The sequence below is a fragment of the Berghia stephanieae genome, chromosome 8 (genome assembly GCF_034508935.2).
Source record: "Berghia stephanieae isolate SIO BIC M18660-M18661 chromosome 8, UCSD_Bste_1.3, whole genome shotgun sequence".
Classification (NCBI taxonomy): domain Eukaryota; kingdom Metazoa; phylum Mollusca; class Gastropoda; order Nudibranchia; family Aeolidiidae; genus Berghia; species Berghia stephanieae.
This window is the reverse complement of record NC_088367.1, coordinates 2,417,346-2,438,023: the sequence shown is the minus strand read 5'-3', so window position 1 is coordinate 2,438,023 and position 20,678 is coordinate 2,417,346. Positions and strand designations below refer to the sequence as shown.

Genomic DNA, 20,678 nt, shown 5'->3' with positions numbered 1-20,678 from the left:
AAACCCTTCTTCGGCCAACAAATAAAAAGAAGGGGAAAAATGTCGTTAATTCTTTACGATGAGAACTTGTCTTAATTTTTTAAAGTGTTGTACTGTTGTTTTTAATTCTGTTTTTGTTACAGTCTGAAGAAGTCTTTTTTTTTTGTCCGCCCGAAACTCTCTTTGGTATTTTTGTTCCTTTTTGAAGCTTTTATACTCATTTTCGTACATCGGTTTTTAAAAATTGTAAACAACATGATTCTCCACAACTAGATCTATTGCATCTGTTAAATTATTACATCTATTTTTGGTCAATCTAGTTGTGTTAAAATATAACCTTTACAGGAAAATGTTAAGGGTGGATTTATATTCAGACACAACACAATCATGACATCAATTAAATTTTTTTTTAAACGTTAACATGTGAGGACGAGAGACGCATGCGCACAACCAACATGACGTTCTCTCTCTAATAACTTTTCTGCCGGTGACGTCACAGACTATGGGTGACGTCAAATCAACGGACGCTACTCTTCCGCTAATCTCATTCCCTATTATTCTTAGTGTAAAATCGTGAAGCTCCAATTTCAAGCCAAACCATAGCACATACACATAGCCAATAAGGTAAAAAAAAAAAAAAAAAGCGAATTAATCAGAAATGAAATGGGGAAGGAGATGGGGGGGGGGGGGGGGGGGGGGGGGGGGGGGGGGGGAGAAAGGTGGTTATTCGAGAGATAGAATCTAGTGAAAGGTTTCTTGAACCCTTTGCGTTTGAAATTTAACCAAAAATCGTCCCAATCAATACGGCGTTCCTAACGTCTGAGAAAGTCTGTATGAAACAGTGCCAGAAAAAGCAAGAAAAGAAAAATACATGACAAAAGTAAAGCCATCCCACCCACCCCCCCCCCCCCCAAAAAAAAAATTTTTAATTAAAAATTACTCAGTCTTCCTCGACTCCCAAACACAATTTCTCAGTTTTTAAAAACTCTTACACCACCAGTGAATGCTCCCTAATTTGGCACTACCGACGTGCACTTATTTGCAGGTCTGATAACCCAATTTCTTATGGACTCATTGTTATAATGGATTTTAAAAAAATGATGCAAAGTATATTGTTCATTACTGGGCCCATAATCCCGTTCAGACTTGCATATATGCATACGTCGGGGCGTTGCTAACGTTTCACGTAGAGTGAATATTATTCAAAATTCCAAACGTAAAAGTTCAATAGCTCTATAGATAGAGTAAAGTTGACGTCAATCGGGTCTTTGTTATTGTTTTATTCCATCCACGTTTATGAGTACATCTCACTTAACTCTATTAACCAGACTATAAAAGTTCATGGTTACACACAGTTTTATGTGTTGGTCCGTTATACTTCCGGATGGCAATGTTATGAGCTTATTAGCCAAGCGCATACTATCTATATAAACAATCTGTTTATGGATGCTGTTGAAAACGTTTGCTTCGGTGACGTAAAACGTTTCAGGTGTTAGTTCAAATGAGAACGTTAATGATGGGAGGCCTTCCGAAAGCTCCTACATCCCCAGTATTCTTGTTTTTTATAATGTTCTAGTAGGGGGTTTCGGAGGGGGGAAACTTAAAAAAAAAAAGTCTCCCCTCCCAAACCCCTTACTAGCACATTATAATAAAAAAAGTCCCCCCCCCTCCCAAACCCCCTACTAGAACAAGAATACTGGGGATGTAGGAGCTTTCGGAAGGCCTACCTTGATCATTAGTGAAAGGTGATTGGTTAATTACGGTGATATGGTTGCAGAAAGAATAGTTTTATCTTTGTCGCTTGATAATTCTGAACAGTGGTATATTAATTCTAGGTTAGATAACAATAGGAAAGAGAAAAGACGGTTCAGTGTAATGAACAAAGACAGATACCTTGGACGTTTCGGGTTTCCCCTTTATCAATAAAACACGATTAATAAAACACTAAAGATTAATAATGAGAGATGGGGTAATGGTGTTGGCAATGTGAATAAATAAAACAATGTTTTATTCATTCAGCTTATCAACGCCCATTCTCTCATAGAGATTTATCGTGTTTTGCTGATAAAGAGGAAACCCGAAACGTTCACATTATCTGTCTTCTTTCATTAAATCAAAGTTTCCTTTCTTATTCCTATTGTAATATGTTACAGTGAATGACATAATCAGTCGGATGGTGAAAAGGTTTGAACTGAGATATTGCCAAGTTTAGATAGAAGGTCAATTGTTATCAAAGTGATTTTTTGTCATTAAATAATTAAATCAACCCATTTTGTACATCTTCGGGAAATATCAAAGCTTAATTTCAATTCTAAATATTTTTTACAACGAGTCAAGTTGAAAAAGTATGAAATTTGAGAAAGGGTTGCTGGATACCTTTCCCATACATCTGACCATAACTTTATGAAAAATAATCCGATTTACTTCAAATAAAAATCAAAATACTCTGGTGAGCATATTCTTTCAGAAAATGCAAAATAAAATATATAAAAAATAAAATAAATTGCAAATCCAAAATTTTCACCTTCCGACTGATTATGTCATGCACTGACACATATTTCTTTGAGCTTCAATCAAGCAGCAACATTTTCATTAATTTTATGTTAAATAATCACGTAGACAACTGGTGAATGGGATTTGACGACGTGTACTTATTTGCAGGTCTGATAATCCAATTCATTACGGGCTCATTGTTGTTGCAATGAAAATCTCAACAACAACAACAACAGCAACAACAAAAATGACGCAAAATATTGTCCATTACAACAATGTTAATTATACAAGACCCATAAATGCGTTCGGATGTCAGACCTACATATAACATGTACAAGTCGGGACATTATGAAGTTGACAAAATTGATTAGTTCTGACAGGGGGAAGGGGTATTGGCACATCGGCATCGACATCGACATCATCATCCCCATCTTCATAATCAATCATCATCATCATCATCATCATCATCTCATCTTCACCTCCTTGACAATTTCACGCTTCATCAGAGTGGGCCAGTCGGGAATGACCTCCGCCAACGAGGCTCTTCTGGCCTGCATGGACGATCGTCGTTGTTGCTCCATGGCTTCCAATTTGTCAACCGATACCTTTTTGATTGCGGTATCGATTTCCACAGACTGCCGGCGACTACTTGGTTTCTGAACGATGATATGAGGTATGGTGATCATGTTGCGAGATAATGCAATACCCACCTCCTAAAACTCTAGTATTATATCGAGGTTATTCGATACTGGGACTTGAATTTATAGACAAACTATAGAACATGAGTACAGTTAAGATTATGAGATTTGTTTTAATAAATAACAATTTGTTTGATGAATTTTTAAATGAGCTTTTATATAGCGCAATATCCACTAAATGTGCTCAAAGCGCTTTACAAGGGGTCACTGGCCAACAGCAAAATTTAACATGTAGGACGGTACATGACGCCTGTTAGGCGATATTACAATTTTTCGGACAAAGACAACTCTGTTAACGGCCAGGTACTCATTTTACACCTGAGTACGGTGAGAGAATGTGAGTAAAGAGCCTTCTCTATTTTTCTGTTAGTTTGGTGTGAAATTTTGGGGAAAATCCTGAAAATGGCTGGTAAGGAGAGGGTTAATGAGAATAATGGATATTCTTTTCTTTTAGTGGGATTGACTAAAATCCAAAGGTCTGATAATGTAAAAACACAATCCACTATTTGGTATCGAGTTCACCTCGAAATAATACTGGTTTCAGACGATGGGCCACATATATCTATAGGAATCTTGGGGAAATTTCTATTGAATTTGTAAATAATTGCTTAACCTAATAGCAAACGCAAACTCAAACAGTAATCATTGAATACACACCTCCCGACGTGCACTCATTTGCAGGTCTGATAACCCAATTCCTTATAGGCTCATTGCTGTAATGGAAATCTCAAAAAAAAAAATAATGACGCAAGATATTGTCCATTACAACAATGTTAAAAATAGGCCCATAAGTAGATTTGGATGTCAGACCTGCATATGTGTTCACGTCGGTACATATACGTACCTTATACTAGCCAAGATAAAACAAAACAGCCATGCTAAACCAGCCAAGCTGAAGATATAATTTCTACCTTAATTTCAAGAGAAGTTCCTTATTTTTTGTTAATATGAATTATCTATCATGTCATCTATTTAAGGAAGAACAAAAAACTGTCATGAAATATGAAATTTATAAAAGGAAAATCTAAGAATAATTTTTAAAAAACTCAAAGTTGAAGTCTCAAACAAGCAGAGAAGGCAAAATCTTCTTTCAAAAAATTCTACTATTGCTATAGAATGATACAGATTATCATTTCCTAGACAGAATTCATATCATGTCATATCATCTTTACCTTTTCTTCCTCCGAGTCGCTTCCTTCTGTTTTCTCAACTTTCTTCAGACTCATCTTCATCACTTCAATTTGCGAAAGTCTTCTGCCTTTTTTGTCAACTGGACGGAAAAAAACATTTCAAAAATTAAAAGTTATTAATTCTTATTATACTTCCTGAAAACAAACAAAAAATTCCATACCCCCCCCCCAAAAAAACAAAAAAAAACAAAAACAAAAACAAAAACAAAAACAAACAAACAAAGCAAAACGAGACAAAAAAAAAACAACAAACAAAAAAAAAAAAACCCCGAACAAACAAAAAATAGAAAAAAAAACCGAACAAAAGAAAAAAAAGCCAAAAAGCAAAAACAAAATATAAAAAAAAAAAACCACCAAAATTAGGTACATCTAAAAAAAAAAAATGAAAATAGAAATCTTTGATCTGTGATAAACGCGATGGAACACTTTGAAAGAATTATCTGAGATCACAGAATTTGAAAATTGACGAAATATTTGATGAAATATCAAACTAGCATTTTCTGTGACAAGTCAATGTGATAAATTATGTAAAAATATAACGCATCAAAATTATTTCACAGTAGTTACCTATTTATGCATAAATAATCGCTAGTTTTGTTGACGAAATTATTAAGAGCTTGATTGACAAAGAATTTAATTCATTTAGATCTAGATACGAATATTTCTAATATTTGTCATAACCAAAAACTAATGTGATTTATTAAGATTGTTTCATTTTCACGTCATGTAAAAAGCATTGAAAGGATATATTACAATAGCTAGTCTATTAGATGATAAAATAAGATAAAAGGAAAAGTTATCATAAATGGTAACAGTTGACAATACTCAATGTCATGATCTAATCTTCTGCTGCGTGAAGAGTTTTCACTCTACTCAAATCGTTATATTATATAAAAAGATATTCACCATTTCTCAACGGCACCATTAGATACCGTCGTCCTAGGCATTCCATGAAGGAATAATACAGGAACAAAATTCACCCATATTTTCCAAAGTGAGCAACTTGGGGATTAATAAAAACGAAAGCGCCTGAAACAGGGCTCAGACCAGGGACCTTCCGGGTCACAGTGCAATGCCTTAACCACTCGGCCACCCCCCCCCCCCAATAGTTATATAGCTATAGCATAAATCTACCTTTATATAATAGACCAAACTATTGTCCCTGACACTCAAATGACTCGTCTTATCAAAATGGCCATTCGTATTTAAAACAGTGATGGCTTAATTTCTTACTGCTTATGGCAATAGTATACAATCAATCATTTGATAAAAGTTGTATAAATAACCCGATTGAAAAGTCATTGACCCATGGGACAAGGTAATAAGATAAAATAAATAATATGAAAAAATTGTATTATAATAAAATAAATGTGAAAAAAAAGACATGTGCATTTTACTTGTTGCTGACTTTAATATCCGATTTAGCAAGATGCCTTAATACAATCGATAATTTTAATAATTAATGAACATTGATCTACGTACGTGTTAAAGACTAATAAACATCAATAGAGGAGAAAAGTGTCGTGTCAAAAAACTGGTTCCTATCTCATTGGAAGTGTAAAACCACTCTTCCGGAGGACTGAATACATACCTTGTGTAAATGATCTTCTGGCTTCAAAGTGATAGCATATTACTTTCTAGTCTAAATAAATGCTGGTCGTCAATAAAGATCTTCCATCCTCGCTCTTTTACGTACCGTAATCCTAAGAATCTGTTTACACATCCTGCTACTAAAATTATAGTTATGCCACCTTATGATTCATTATGTAACCTATTCATTGTTAGTCCTCCGAAGGGCTGGTTACATACACACTTCCAAGAAATTTTTGAACCGGAAGGGTAGAAAGTGTGACGTCATGACTTTTCTCCCCTATTTGATTTGATGTCCGTTTTCATTCTTTAACATTCTTAAACTCTAACCTTATACAGTTTGCAATCAGTTTTAGTGTAACCTATGACACGAGATATTAAAACAGAGAATAGGACTCTAAAAGAATTGTTATTGGTTTATTTCTACAAATTTCATGACTGCAGAAACATTCAGCGATGAAAAAATAAAGTGAATATTAAAAGTTATAATAATAAAAATGTCATGTTTTAGTGAATTGTTTTAGAACCCTAGATTAACCAGCGTCAACTGTCGTACTCCGGAAAAACACGTTAAAAAAAATTGGGCCAGAAAACTCGTCATTCAAATATCGATCGATTTAAATGATCCTCATCTTGGCAAAAAACTCTCAAACTTGGGGGTTCAAGAATGAGTTCGTGAGGTCCCAAGTTTGAGAGGTGTTTTTTTTTTATTTTTTATTTTATTTTATTTTATTTTTTTTTTTTTGGCCAAGATGAGGGTCATTTAAATCGATCGATATATTATTTGTAAGACGAATTTAGTTTTCTGGTCAAATTTTAATATACGTGTTTTTTAAGAGTATGAAAGAAAAATGGTTAATCTGGATTAAAAGGGAGATAATACATGCAAAACGTTAAGTAGATAGAAGGGGAGTTAAATAGATGGTAAACAAAAATATAAAAATAGATTTCCTCTATTTTGAACATAAACACATTCATGATCTGGGTATGACATGACAGATGTGCCATTTTATGACAAAAGACATTTCTTTCATTTTGGCCGGAAAACTTTAGAAATTTCTGACGACTCAGGTTTAAAAATTATCATTTTTTTTGAAAAGCTGATGATGAGCCCTCTTAACCATCGATATTTGAATTAAACAATTTCTGACCAAAATGACAAAAAATTGTTTTGTCGGAGTGTGGCGAAATTTAACGAAGACAGACACAAACAAGTAAAAACAACACATACTACTACTAATAATCATAGTGATTATGAAAATAATAATACAAATTTTATTGGTAATTATAATAATTACAATAGTAAAATAATAATAATAATAATAATAATAATAATGATAATAATAATAATAATAATAATAATAATAATAATAATAATAATAATAATAATAATAATAATAATAATGATAATAATAACATTGATAATAATAATAATAATAATAATAATAATAATAATAATAATAATAATAATAATAATAATAATAATAATAATAATAATAATAATAATAATTATAATAATAATAATAATAATAGTAATAATAATAATAATAATAATAGTAATAATAATAACAACAATAATAATAATAATAATAATAATAATAGTAATAATAATAATAATAATAATAATAATAATAATAATAATAATAATAATAATAATAATAATAATAATAATAATAATAATAATAATAATAATAATAATAATAAATAATAATAATAATAATAATAATAATAATAATAATAATAATAATAATAATAATAATAATAATAATAATAATAATAATAATAATAATAATAATAATAATAATAATAATAATAGTTCCTTGAACGTTTAATGACACGGGTGCCTAGCATTGAAAATCTTTACATACATTTTTATACATTGCTAATCTGTAAGTATCTATTTGAAAAAAAAAAGAAAGAAAAGTTTAAAAACAATTTCAACAGATTATAATACAAACCAACAAAAGCACACACAAGAAATAACAAAGACATTTAACGAAACAAATAAGTAAAAAGTGAGACAATCTTTTTTAAAAAACATCTTTATTTACTCTTGGTGGGGGAAAAGGGGGGGGGGGGGGGTTGAGAGGAAAGAGGAAATGTTTTTGTTTCTCGTATTTTTCTTTCTTGCTTTGTCTGGCACCTTTCATACACACTTGTCCAGATCTTTATCTTACACCGGTGCCTGCTCCTTAATTTCATTATTTGATATTACTTAATTTAGTGCCTTTATAAAGTACAAAAGATTTGATGTTCCATCTATAATCGTGGAAGATGACATCTTGGGTCTATACTTATTTTCTGTGTGTCCGACACACAATGTGTCATAGTACACATATTTATCTTACACTGTAATTATGCTGTAATTTCCTCAGAGATTTTTCAAAGTTATAAAATTTTTGACCGTTAGAAAGGTGTTGAATCGTATGAGGCTTTGTGAATTTTCTGTATGTCCGACACACAATGTGTCATAGTACACATCTTTTGACATGTTTATCTTACACTGTAATTAATAGGCTTCAACAGTTGTGACGTCATTTCCCTCGTAATGACGCATAGTAACTTAGTAACTGTTTCTAAACTATCGAAACAATGGTTGACGCCCTTATGAAATACTTCTCCGACGAGCATAAATGTGTATCCAGAGGAGATGAACATGATAAATCGATCATGTTTTTACTTTTTTACATTCTGATCACATGACATGTGAGAAATTAATAGCCAGCATGAAGAGTAAAAATTACCGATTTTCTTTGTTTAGAAGCAAGCTGCTGGTTGATGGGCGGACGTGACGTCTGACTATTGAATCCTATTTTGCTTTGATTTCCTCAGAGATTTTTCAAAGTTATAAATTTCTTTTGATCCTTAGAAAGGTGTTGTATCGTATGAGACAAGGTGTTGTGAATTTGCTTGACAGATCACTTTAAAATCGTTCAAGTTGGATTGATATCTCAATACATGTCAAACTTTTCCAGACAGAAACATTTCTAAAAATGTGACTCATCGTCTCAAAACGTATTATGTTGGAACGAACCATATGCCCAGAAGCCGAATTTAATGTAAAACTGGTCAAAAATACAAATTGTTGGCATTAGCACCCTAAAACATGGTATCCATTCTCCTCAATAAAATATACAAACTCAAATACAAGTCTGATATTTCTGGCTATAAATACAATTTTCAACATCTTAACAAACCCGACTCAATACCGTTTTGAGGCGAAGGGTTAAATATTAATATCTGCTCGTGCGCGTCTGGGCTGGGGACTTCAAATTCAATACGACAGTATTTAAATTTGAATAGTATACAAAGAGACACCAACCGGAACTTAAATATTTTAAAATATAGACATCTGCTCGTATGCACGTCTCGGGTATTCAAATTCAATACGGCAGTATTTAAATTTGAATTGTTTACAAAGAGACGCAACCTAACTGAATATCTTCAATAAAATATACAAATATGTAGTAGAAGAAATAGTTAAGGAAATAGAGAAAAAAACAAACAAACAAAAAAAAAAAAAAAGGAAAGAGAAGAGAATGCTACAGAAATTAAAATTTTTAAAAATAAATAAACGGAAGTAAAATTTTTAAAAAGCAGAACAGTTCGACATTGTGTGTGCTACAGGCGTTAAGTGCTACAACACTCGCCTTCTACAACAAACGAAAACAAGTGACATACCCATATCTTTCTCTGCCAGAGTAAAATTGTATATTATTCATAATATTGATATGAAATAACAGTACTAATGATGATAAACAAATAAATCAATGAACACAAGGAACAAATAAACTAAATAGACTGACCAATTTCGTTACAAGAAAAATAAATAAATAAAAAGATGAATTCAAAGTGCGTTTAAATAAATCATAATAAAAAAAATGGTGATAAAATAAAAAGGGTAAGATCGACGTGCACTTATTGGCAGGTCTGATAACCCAATTCATTATAGGCTCATTGTTGTAATGGAAATCTCAAAAAAAAAAAAAATTAATTAAAAAATGACGCAAACTATTGTCCATTACAACGATGTTAAACTAGGCACATAAGTGGGTTCGGATGTCAGACCCGTTTATATGTACACGTTTGGTAAAATGAACGATAAGACAAATTTATTTAAATAAAAAAGAATAGAAGACAATCAAATCATGGAATGCAATAATTCAACATCTACAGGGTTGTGATACTCTGAAAAAACAACAACACGTATTTATCCCATGATCTGCCGTAGTACTCTGAAACAACTAGTGTTAAAAAATTTGGCCAGAAAACTCGTCCTTTAAATATCGATCGATTTATATAATAACCCTCATCTTAGCAAAAACTCTCAAACCTGTAACTTCGCGTAAGTCTCATGTTTGAGAGTTTTTGCCAAGTTGAGGTTAATTTAAATCGATCAAAATTTGACGGTCGAGTTTTCTGGCTAAATTATTAAATTAGAGTTTTCCCCCGAGTCCAGCAGTTAACTGGTTAAAACTTTGGCTAGAAATCTATCTCTATCTTCAAATCTCGATCGATTCAGTTTCATGAATTTATTTTTAAAGGATGAGCTTTCTGACCAAACTTTTGAATACAAGTCGTTTTTCTTTCTTTCTTTATTTGAGTATGGCAGATGAATTATTGCTTTCCATCTTAAACATATTATTGCTACATTATAAGGAATGAGATTAGCGGAAGAGTAGCGTCCCTTGATTGGACGTCACCTTACAGAGAGAACGTCAAAATGGTTTTGCGCATGCGTCTCTTTCGTTCTTGCTTTCGGTGAAGTGTCTCATGCCGCTTTCACCGGAAGCGAGGACGAGAGACGCATGCGCACAACAAACATGACGTTCTCTCTCTAATAATTTTGTTCGCCGGTGACGTCCAATCAAGAGACGCTACTCTTCCGCTAATCTCATTCCATATAATGTCTTGTCAATAAATAAATAAACAAAATAAGATTCGAATAATTAAATCCACGAGGAAATTTGAAACCAGAGTCTCTATCTTATTAGAATAAAAAGATTTTTATAACCCTGGCATTATCAGCCGCAGAACAGCGCCATAAAGAGTGCAATAAGGGTTAATTCTTTTTATTTTTTTTTGGATCTTGTAATATTAAATTAAATGTTGAGAGCTGGGTTCAATCCCGGGGCAAACGTTTGTTGTACGACATGGCCGGTTTTCTTCTCTTTTATCTCACACATTTAATTGCTACTTCTTCTTCTTCGAGTACCAAGTCTGTGCCAGACATCGGTGATCATGGTACGCCATTCATCTCTCTGATCAGGTAACCTCAGAAAACGATTATTACTCTTCTCTTTCTTTGTTACCCAGCTGTTCAAACTATTCAAATATGTTTTTTCTTGGTCTACCGTTACTCTTTTTACCTTCTAACTAACTTTCCTGTGAGAGCAAGATGTTCAATAATTTGATTGCTATTTGACAAAAAAGTAGGTTTTATCATTTTAAATAATTATTACTTACTTAAGTCGTTAAATTCCTGTGATTAAAATCAATACCAATAGTGAAATGGAAAGGAATTTTTCAATGTAATCAAAGTTGACAGATCATGTGGACGTATGGGGTTTACCCTTTGTCGATGAAACTTGATGGATGAAACGCTAAATATACTAAAGACATTCGTATTTGTGACCCCTCGCCTCAAAACGGTATTATGTCGGGATGACTGAGATGCTAAATATTGAATTTATAGCCATAAATCTCAGACTTTGGTTGAGTTTGTATGTTTTATTGTGGACAATGATGATCATATTTTAGATTCCTAAATAGCGATAATTTATATTTTTGACCAGTGTAACTTTAATTTGACTTTTTAGAATCTGGTTCATTTCGACATAATACCGTTTCGACACGATGGGTCACATTTAGTGTTTTATTCATCCTGTCTTGTTGACAAAGGGGAAATCCAAAACGTCCACATCATCTGTGTTACTTTGATTAAATCAAAGCTTCCATTCCTATTGACTACTGTTATTTATAATAATTTCGAGCTTCTAGCAAGCAGCAACATGTGCCTGTATGTAATTCAAAATCAGTGAGGTTTCCTAAGAAAAGTAGAGAGCGGTGGGTTATGCCTCAAAGCCTGGGATCGCGAAAATACTCACAAAAAAGGCAAATATGGAGAGGCTTCGGATAGGGAACAGTATAGACAATGGACGTTTCGGGTACAAATCCTTTCGTCAGCACAACGATAAATAAAGGAACATTGAACATAAGTAAAATAAAATAAAATAAAACGTAATACCATTTTATTACGTTTTATTTCATTTGTTGTCAACGTTCCTTTTTTGTTTATTGTTGTGCTGACGAAGGGTTTGTACCCGAAACGTCAGTTGTCTGTACTGTTACCAATTCGAAGCCTTTCCATTTTCACTTTTTTTTTCGTGAGGTTTTCTACCAGTCTCTGCAGATATGCAGTTGTTTTTAATAACACAGTATATGCAATGTTAACTAGAGAGCACATACTGTGTTCTTTAAGAGCACATACTGTGTTCTTTAAGAGCACATACTGTGTTCTTTAAGAGCACATACTGTGTTCTTTACTAAAACGGCAGAGATCGTAGTTGATTGTGTTACAAAGTACGTGGACAAGGGAATCATAAATAACAACAAAGGCCCCGTGACTCCTTTACCTGGCTTCAGGTTCAAGTCCATTTCCTCTTCTTCTTCTTCTTTTTTCTTCGCGGCTTCCCTGTGGAGAACAGAAATTAATATTATTAGAATACAGTCACCTCGATATAGATAGTATGCAGATGACGTCAATCAGGCCTTTGTTATTGTTTTTGCCATCCGCGTTTGTGAGTTGTTCTCACTAAACTGTATTAACCAGACTATAAAAGTTCATGGTTACACAGAGTTTGTGTGTTGGTCCGTTATACTTCCGGATGGCAATGTTGTGAACTCCTTGGCCAAGCGCATTCTATCTATACTCCCTATTCTACATGATAGGATATATATATATATATATATATATATATATATATATATATATATATATATATATATATATATATATATATATATATATCATTTAGTTGACGTCACTCAGGTCTTTGTTATTGTTTTTTTGCAATCCGCGTTTATGAGTAATTCTCACTAAACTGTATTAACCAGACTATAGATAGAATGAAGTTGACGTCACTCAGGTCTTTGTTATTATTTTTTTTTGCCATTCACGTTTATGAGTAACTCTCACTAAACTTTATTAACCAGACTATAAACGTTCAAGGTTACACATAGTTTTGTGTGTTGGTCCGTTATACTTCCGGATGGCAATGTTGTGAGGTTCTTAGTCAAGCGCTTATTATCTATAAAGATATGAATATGACATACTTTAACTCTCTCCTTTCCAGCCATTTTATAATTATCCCCGATTCGAATATTCACACCCACTCAAAAAAACCAAACTTTTCTTACCCAAACAGAAAAGCGACAAGTACATTGTTCAGCAAAATCAGTTCTACAACACAGTGCCAAGTTTTTATAACTATAGCATCAACTGTTCTTTAAATTTTGTGATGTACAAAAGAATTCAGAATGATAAATTTATTAGTTGCATCGTTACGAATGTGACGATTTTCCGTTGGTAAGGACAGTGTTAAAATGATTGGAGCGTTGGAAAATTTCAGTAGCTTTTTGACCAATCAAGATATGGAATTTGTGACACAAAAATTTTAAAAACAAATCAAACCCAAAAGTAAAAAAACAAAACAAAAAAAAAACAAAACAAACAAAACAAAACATAACTACATTCTACATCTTACAAAAACACCATGATCTTATTCTTATAACCAACACGATCTATAGATAGAATGCGCTTGGCCAAGGAGTTCACAACATTGCCATCCGGAAGTATAACGGACCAACACACAAACTCTGTGTAACCATGAACTTTTATAGTCTGGTTAATACAGTTTAGTGAGAACAACTCACAAACGCGGATGGCAAAAACAATAACAAAGGCCTGAGTGACGTCATCTGCATACTATCTATAGATAGTATATGCTTGGCTAAGAAGCTCACAACATTGCCATCCGGAAGTACAACGGACCGACACACAAAACTATGTGTAACCATGAACGTTTATAGTCAGGTTAATACAGTTTAGTGAGAAGTACTCATAAACTGGGATGGCAAAAAACGATAACAAAGACCTGAGTGACGTCATCATCGAACTATCTATACAGTTTAGTGAGAATCACTCACAAACGCGGATGGCAAAATACAATAACAAAGGCTTGGTGACGTCATCTCCATTCTATCTATGCTATACGTTTACGATGGCTCCGCTACGATCCAAGTCTACCCAGGACAGCATGGAAATGTCACGGATCTTTCAGATTTTTTCCAAAAAGCTACACAAACAAAAACGTTTCCATCTTTTACTGACACAAAAGGAAATATCAGCTGATTCTTCAATTTTACTTTCTAGATCACTGGCATCATCTCTATTTTTAAAAACTTGAGCTTTTATATAGCGCAATATCCAGTAAACGTGCTCAAAGCGCTTTACAAGGGGTCCCAGGCCAACAGCAACATTTAACATGTAGGACGTAACATGACGCCTATTAGATTTTTTTCGGACAGAGACAACGCTGTTAACGGTCAGGTACTCATTTTACACCTGAATACGATGAGAGAATGTGAGTAAAGAGTCCATTCCGAAGACTAAACTATGCGACGAGCGAGGTTCGAACCCAGGACCTTCCGATCCAAAAGCGAGTGTCATACCACAAGACCATATAGCCGCACTATCGTGCGTCAAAGTTGCTTCTAGAATTCGCAAAATTCGACTTGAGCACGGTACAAAACTAATCTTTTCAATAGTAAAGAAAAATGTAATGTAAAAAAAACTGGTTCCTATTTCATTGGAAGTGTATCGCCACTCTTCCGGAGAACTGAACAGATACCTTGTGTAATTCATCTTTTGTGGTGTCAGAATGATGATGTCTTATTTTCTAGTCTAAATAAAATTGAAAAAAAAAAAGAGCTTTTATATAGAGCAATATCCACTAAATGTGCTCAAAGCGCTTTACAAGGGACCCCTGGCCAACAGCAACAGTTACCATTTAGGACGGGACATGATGCCTGTTAGGCGATGTTACAATTTCTTCGGGCAGAGAAAACGCTGTTTACGGCCAGGTACTCATTTTACGCCTGAGTACGGTGAGAGAATGTGAGTAAAGAACCTTCTCCAAGGACTCAACTATGCGCCGAGCGAGGCTCGAACCCAGGACCAGTGTAAATATATTCTGGTCGTCAGTAAAGATAATCCACCCTCGCTGTTTTACGTCCTACCGTATAATCCTAAAAATCGTTCCATCCATCCTGCTACTAAAATGTCATGCCACCTTTATAATATAACATAGTCTTTATCAGTACTCCGAAGAACTGGTAATGTGGCTATGTGGTCTAGTGGTATGACACTCACTTTCGGATCGGAAGGTCCTGGGTTCGAGCCTCGCGCTCGGCGCATAGTTGAGTCCTTGGAAAAGGCTCTTTACTCACATTCTCTCACCGTACTCAGGTGTAAAATGAGTACCTGGTAGTCAACAGCGTTGTCTCTGTCCGAAAAAAAAAAATATAATGTCGACTTACAGGAGTCCTAAATGTCTTGTCCTAAATGTTAAATGTTGCAGTTGGCCAGGGACCCCTTGTAAAGCGTTTTGAGTACATTTAGTGGATATTGCGCTATATAAAAGCTCATTTTTTATTTTAGAACTGGTTACATACACACTTCCAATGAGATAAGAACCAACCAAAAATAGAGAGTTTGACGTCACGACTTATCTTCCCTATTTTCAACAACAAGAAATAAAAAGTAAATAATTCAACTATAGGGAATGAGATTAACGGAAGAGTAGCGTCCCTTGATTGGACGTCACCGGCGGAAAAGTTATTAAAGAGAGAACGTCATGTTGGTTGTGTGCATGCGTCTCTCGTCCTCGCTTCCGGTGAAAGCGGCATGAAACACTTCACCGAAAGCGAGGACGAGAGAGACGCATGCGCAAAACAATTTTGACGTTCTCTCTGTAAGGTGACGTTCAATCAAGGGACGCTACTCTTCCGCTAATCTCATTCCCTATACAAAGACATTATGGTCATATAGAGATAAAGATAAAGGGAGTAAATATGACTCGTAAATGAACAATTATGACAATCTAATATAAATATATATATGTATTCTGTGTTTACTTGAAAAAGGCCAAAGGCCGAAACGTCGTTTGTTTTGTTTTTGTGTTTCATTCATGAGTCAGATTTACTCCCCTTTATCTTTATCTCCATTTTATTGACTCATTTAGGCACCTCTATTTATGATCCTTCGCCTCAAAACGGTTTTAAGTCGGGTTGGTTGAAAATTGAATTTATAGCCAGAAATAGCAGACTTGTGTTGAGTTTGTATGTTTTATTGAGGAGAATGGATACCATGTTTTATGGTGCTAATGCCAACAATTTATATTTTTGACCAGTTTGACATTTAACTCGGCTTCTAGCATGTGGTTCGTTCCGACATAATACCGTTTTGAGACGATGGGTCACATTTATTAGTTTCATTATTGTCATACCTGTGTTTTAGTAAAGACCTGTAGTCAAGTGCCGAGTCCTTGGGATCTAAAAATAACATGTGAGGATTGTTTTCTTTATGTTGACGAACTTCAAGCATCATAAATTAAATCATCTTTTATTTTCAAAATATGTTTGGCAAAACGAATATTATTGTTATTATAAAATGTACATAATATGTGAATTGTTAGTAATATGAATGGTAAACGTGGAATAATTCTTCTAAATTTTAAAATTCTAAATCTAGATAGACCTCATTGGCAAAAAAAAAAAAAGAATTTAACATTATACGACATATCTTGTGTGAATTTTTTTCCAGTAAAAACAATAGCATTCATTGCTTTCAATATTCAAATGCATAGTGAAATAAAAAAATAAATAAGCAAAAAAAAAAAACAAACAAAAAAACAAAAAAAAACAAAAACAAAAACAAAACAAAAAACAGAAGCAAAACAAAATTTAAAAGCAAATTAAAAAAAATATAGACAGATACATGAAACAATTTGTGTTCAATTCTTACGAGGTGCTTACCAAATACAGTTCATGCAAGTGTGCTATTTATGTGTAATGTGTAACAATTTCCTCATTCCTTAAGTATAATATCTTACATTTACAGCAAATACTTAAACTAAAAAGCAGCCATTTATCGGGCAAAAATAAAATGAAATTGAAACACACTGTCCAAGACCAAAACAAAAGAAAACAAGAAACAAATAAACAATGCGATAACTTAAAATGATAGAAATCGACGTGCAATTATTTGTAGGTCTGATAACCCAATTCCTTATGGGCTCATTGTTGTAATGGAAATCTAAAAAAAAAAGAAGCAAACCATTGTCCATTACAACAATGTTAAACTAGGCCCATAAACGGATTCGGATGTCAGACCTGCATATAAATGTACACGTCGACAGAAATGAAACCAATCTAAAAATTGAAATGAAAATAAAAAATTGCAAATAAAAAAGTGAATTGATGATTCAACGAAAATGAACTCAAAAGAAAAGTTAGTGTGGAGAGGCTCACCATGACGACTGTGACAGGCTTTGAAAGAAATTATTAGTTTGTTACTGAAATTATCAAGTTTTCACTCGATTAAAAAAATCATGCTTAACACATTCATCTTTTTAAAAATTATTTTCAAATTTTACCGATCGAATATAGATATATAGACCTAGATACCTCATCTCTCCACTCTGACTTCACTTTGACATCAAAAGCAAAATAAGAAAACTTACCAAAACAAGAAATCACAGACTTCTTGGCAGCAAAAAATGTTTGCGACCGCTACTACAGAGGCGTTTCGAATAATAGATTTTCTCATGGGCAACAGAAACAAAAATAATGTATCTATGCAGCGCATTTCCGGTTTAAAGCAATATATATAAACTATTCGCATGCATAAGCGATAACATTGAAAAGCGCGAGACTTGACTACAATGTCACTTTTCTTTCCTTCTTCATTCATTCGTGTGAAAAATAATATTTCATGATGCAAACCAATTGTAGATATCATACAAAACTCAAAACAGAAACAAAAACAAGACAAAACAAACAAATGAAAAAAAGTAAATTATGAAAAATGATACAAAAGTTGAAAATAAAACCAAACTTGAAAACTAGATACAACATAGAATGTTTATCATGCAAAATGCAGAGATAGTGTTGGTTGAGAACATGTGTTATTTGAAATAATTGGAAATACAGGTAAAACTAAACTTGAAATGAAATAATAATAATAATAATAATAATAATAATAATAATAATAATAATAATAATAATAATAATAATAATAATAATAATAATAATAATAAATTCATCGCCACATGCCAATTTATAATGATAAGTAGAACCAATTCATGCACATAGTACTGGAATATAATTCAGTTTGGCAGTTCAAATAATATTTGACCAGTTAACTGCCCGACTCTGGAAAAACACGTTATTAAAAATTTGGTCAGAAATATCGTCCTTCAAATATCGATCGATTTAAATGACCTTCATCTTAAGCAAAAAACTCGCAAACCTGGGTTTTCAAGGATTGTGTTGTGAGGCCTTAGGTTTGAGAGCTTTTGCCAAGATAAGGGTCATTAAATCGATTGAGATTTGAAGGACGAGATTTCTGGTCAAATTCTTAAAACGTTTCTTTCCAGATTACGGCAGTTAACTATTAAAATTATGTAAAACAATTGGATGAATTAAATATCACAAATTGAAATTGGAGCACAAGAGGTCTTTGCAGTTTATTGTAATAATCTATATGTATATATATATATATATAATATATATATATATATATATATATATATATATATATATATATATATATATATATATATATAAAGGTTGGAGGCTGTTAATAAAAATCTACAGCATTTAATTTTAGGCCAAGTTTCAATACTCGATGAAAGTTATAAAATATGCCAAAATAGTCATTTCTAACAAATGGTTAGTGTCAAATGACTATTTTGTATATATATTTTTGAGAGAGATTTGAAAGCAAATCTTATTTTACATTTTGAAATGAATGGTGAATGAAATGATAGAAGACGCTAAAATTGTCATTCATATCTCTCTCTTAATTGACCATTTTCCGGATTTTCCCCAAAACGTCATACCCATCCAAAATAAAAAAAAGAAAGTTTAAACTCTTACACGAAAGGAATAAATAAGTGCTATACATAATTTTGTTCAGCAATACAAGCTCTACAAAACAGCATTAAGTTCTTATAACAATTTTGTGATGTACTCAGGTAATCTGAATGAGAAAAAATGTTGGTTGTATCGTAACAAATGTGACGATTTTCCTATGGTTGATAAAGAGAGGTTTAAAACACCGCAAATTAATTAAAGTTAAATGAAATATTCAACAGATGTAAGCAAAGCTTACCTTTGACGAATACACTAAAAGTAGCCGTGTCAGTAATGGCGCCATCATTCTCCACATTGACGCTATATTTAGCCTCATCTGTCAAACGCGTCTTCTTGATGAGGAGAGTGGAGGACAGCCCGTTGTTCTTCACGGTTGTCCTGGAGTCATTGCGGAGCTCTCTGACACCCCTGAAGAACTTGATGACAGGAGATGGCTGACCTTTGGGGTCAACAGATACGGTCAAGGTCATGTCGTCACCTGGAATAGGCCGGGAAAGTTACATCCTAATGTGAATAGAGTAAATTTAAGATTTACAATTGAAAGCACACATGAACAAGTAAGTCAAAGGGGAATGTTTTAAATAGGGAACCGATGTAGATTCCAAAAGCACACTATCGGTGTACTTAGTCTGAGATCACCTAAAAGTCACAGGTCCCCACTTAAAAGAATATACTCAAACGTTTACAAATATTATATTATATAAACAAAAAATAATACAGGGCATAGCGGGAGATGTTATAGACGACAGAAAATATCATCTCCTAGAAACTAACACCATACATTTGAATGTTTCCTTATCAGCCAAGGACTCGGGCAAAGGAAAGGACAAAACCAAGTGATTTCATTCCAAGACAAAGATAAAAAGCAATTTGAAAACATATTTAGGGGGATAGAAGACACAGTAAGCGACTTCCTGTCCACTATGGGAGGTCGGGAAACTCGCTAGGAAAGCGCTTTGAGCACTTTTATCGGATATTGATCTATACAAATGCTCATATTTTTTCTTGTTCTTCCCATGCCTTTACCCGTTTCTGCATTTTTAATATTTTAGAGAATGAAATGTGTAATATCGGGGGTCGGCGGATCAAATCTCTGAAGTCCCGATTTTCACAAAAGGCGAACCAAACGTCTGAAGTCTACATCCGAGCTTTGCGCACCATTTTTTAATTTACTTTTGAGTGGATCAGACCTCAGAAGACATCAAAACGATACGGCCCAAAATTATATAAAACATGGTGCTCAAAGCTCGTATGTAGACTTCAGAGTTCTGATCCGCCGATTGTGAAAATCGAGACTTCATAGAATTGATCTGCCGACCATTAATATATTATCGTTACTTGTGTTTTAAGGGCATTTAAGGAACCCTTGGTCCATTTTAAATCTCTATTCCTGATATGATTCTTAAATATTTTGTGTGTGTGTGTGTGTGTGTGTGTGTGTGTGTGTGTCTGTGTGTGTGTGTCATCATCATCATAGCATGTCGCTCCATTACCGAACCCACTCCATCAC

The 20,678-nt window shown here is 33.4% G+C and overlaps 1 protein-coding gene across 13 annotated transcripts in view; it reads right to left on the bottom strand.

The window, feature by feature from the left end:
* The window catches only part of LOC144978020 (twitchin-like), a 159,467-nt gene that overhangs the window by 138,192 nt on the left and 597 nt on the right, over window positions 1–20,678 (bottom strand). For 8 of the 13 annotated variants that reach the window (XM_078923458.1, XM_078923457.1, XM_078923469.1 and 5 more), the window contains exons 3-8: window positions 19,407–19,646; window positions 16,519–16,564; window positions 12,586–12,644; window positions 9,632–9,643; window positions 4,343–4,440; window positions 2,952–3,128 (exon numbers count right to left, since the gene is read on the bottom strand). In XM_078923458.1, coding sequence (XP_078779584.1) covers window positions 2,952–3,128; window positions 4,343–4,440; window positions 9,632–9,643; window positions 12,586–12,644; window positions 16,519–16,564; window positions 19,407–19,646 — 632 coding nt within the window. The remainder of the gene's footprint in view (window positions 1–2,951; window positions 3,129–4,342; window positions 4,441–9,631; window positions 9,644–12,585; window positions 12,645–16,518; window positions 16,565–19,406; window positions 19,647–20,678) is intronic. The other 5 variants (XM_078923460.1, XM_078923465.1, XM_078923466.1 and 2 more) reach the window with 2 other exon arrangements.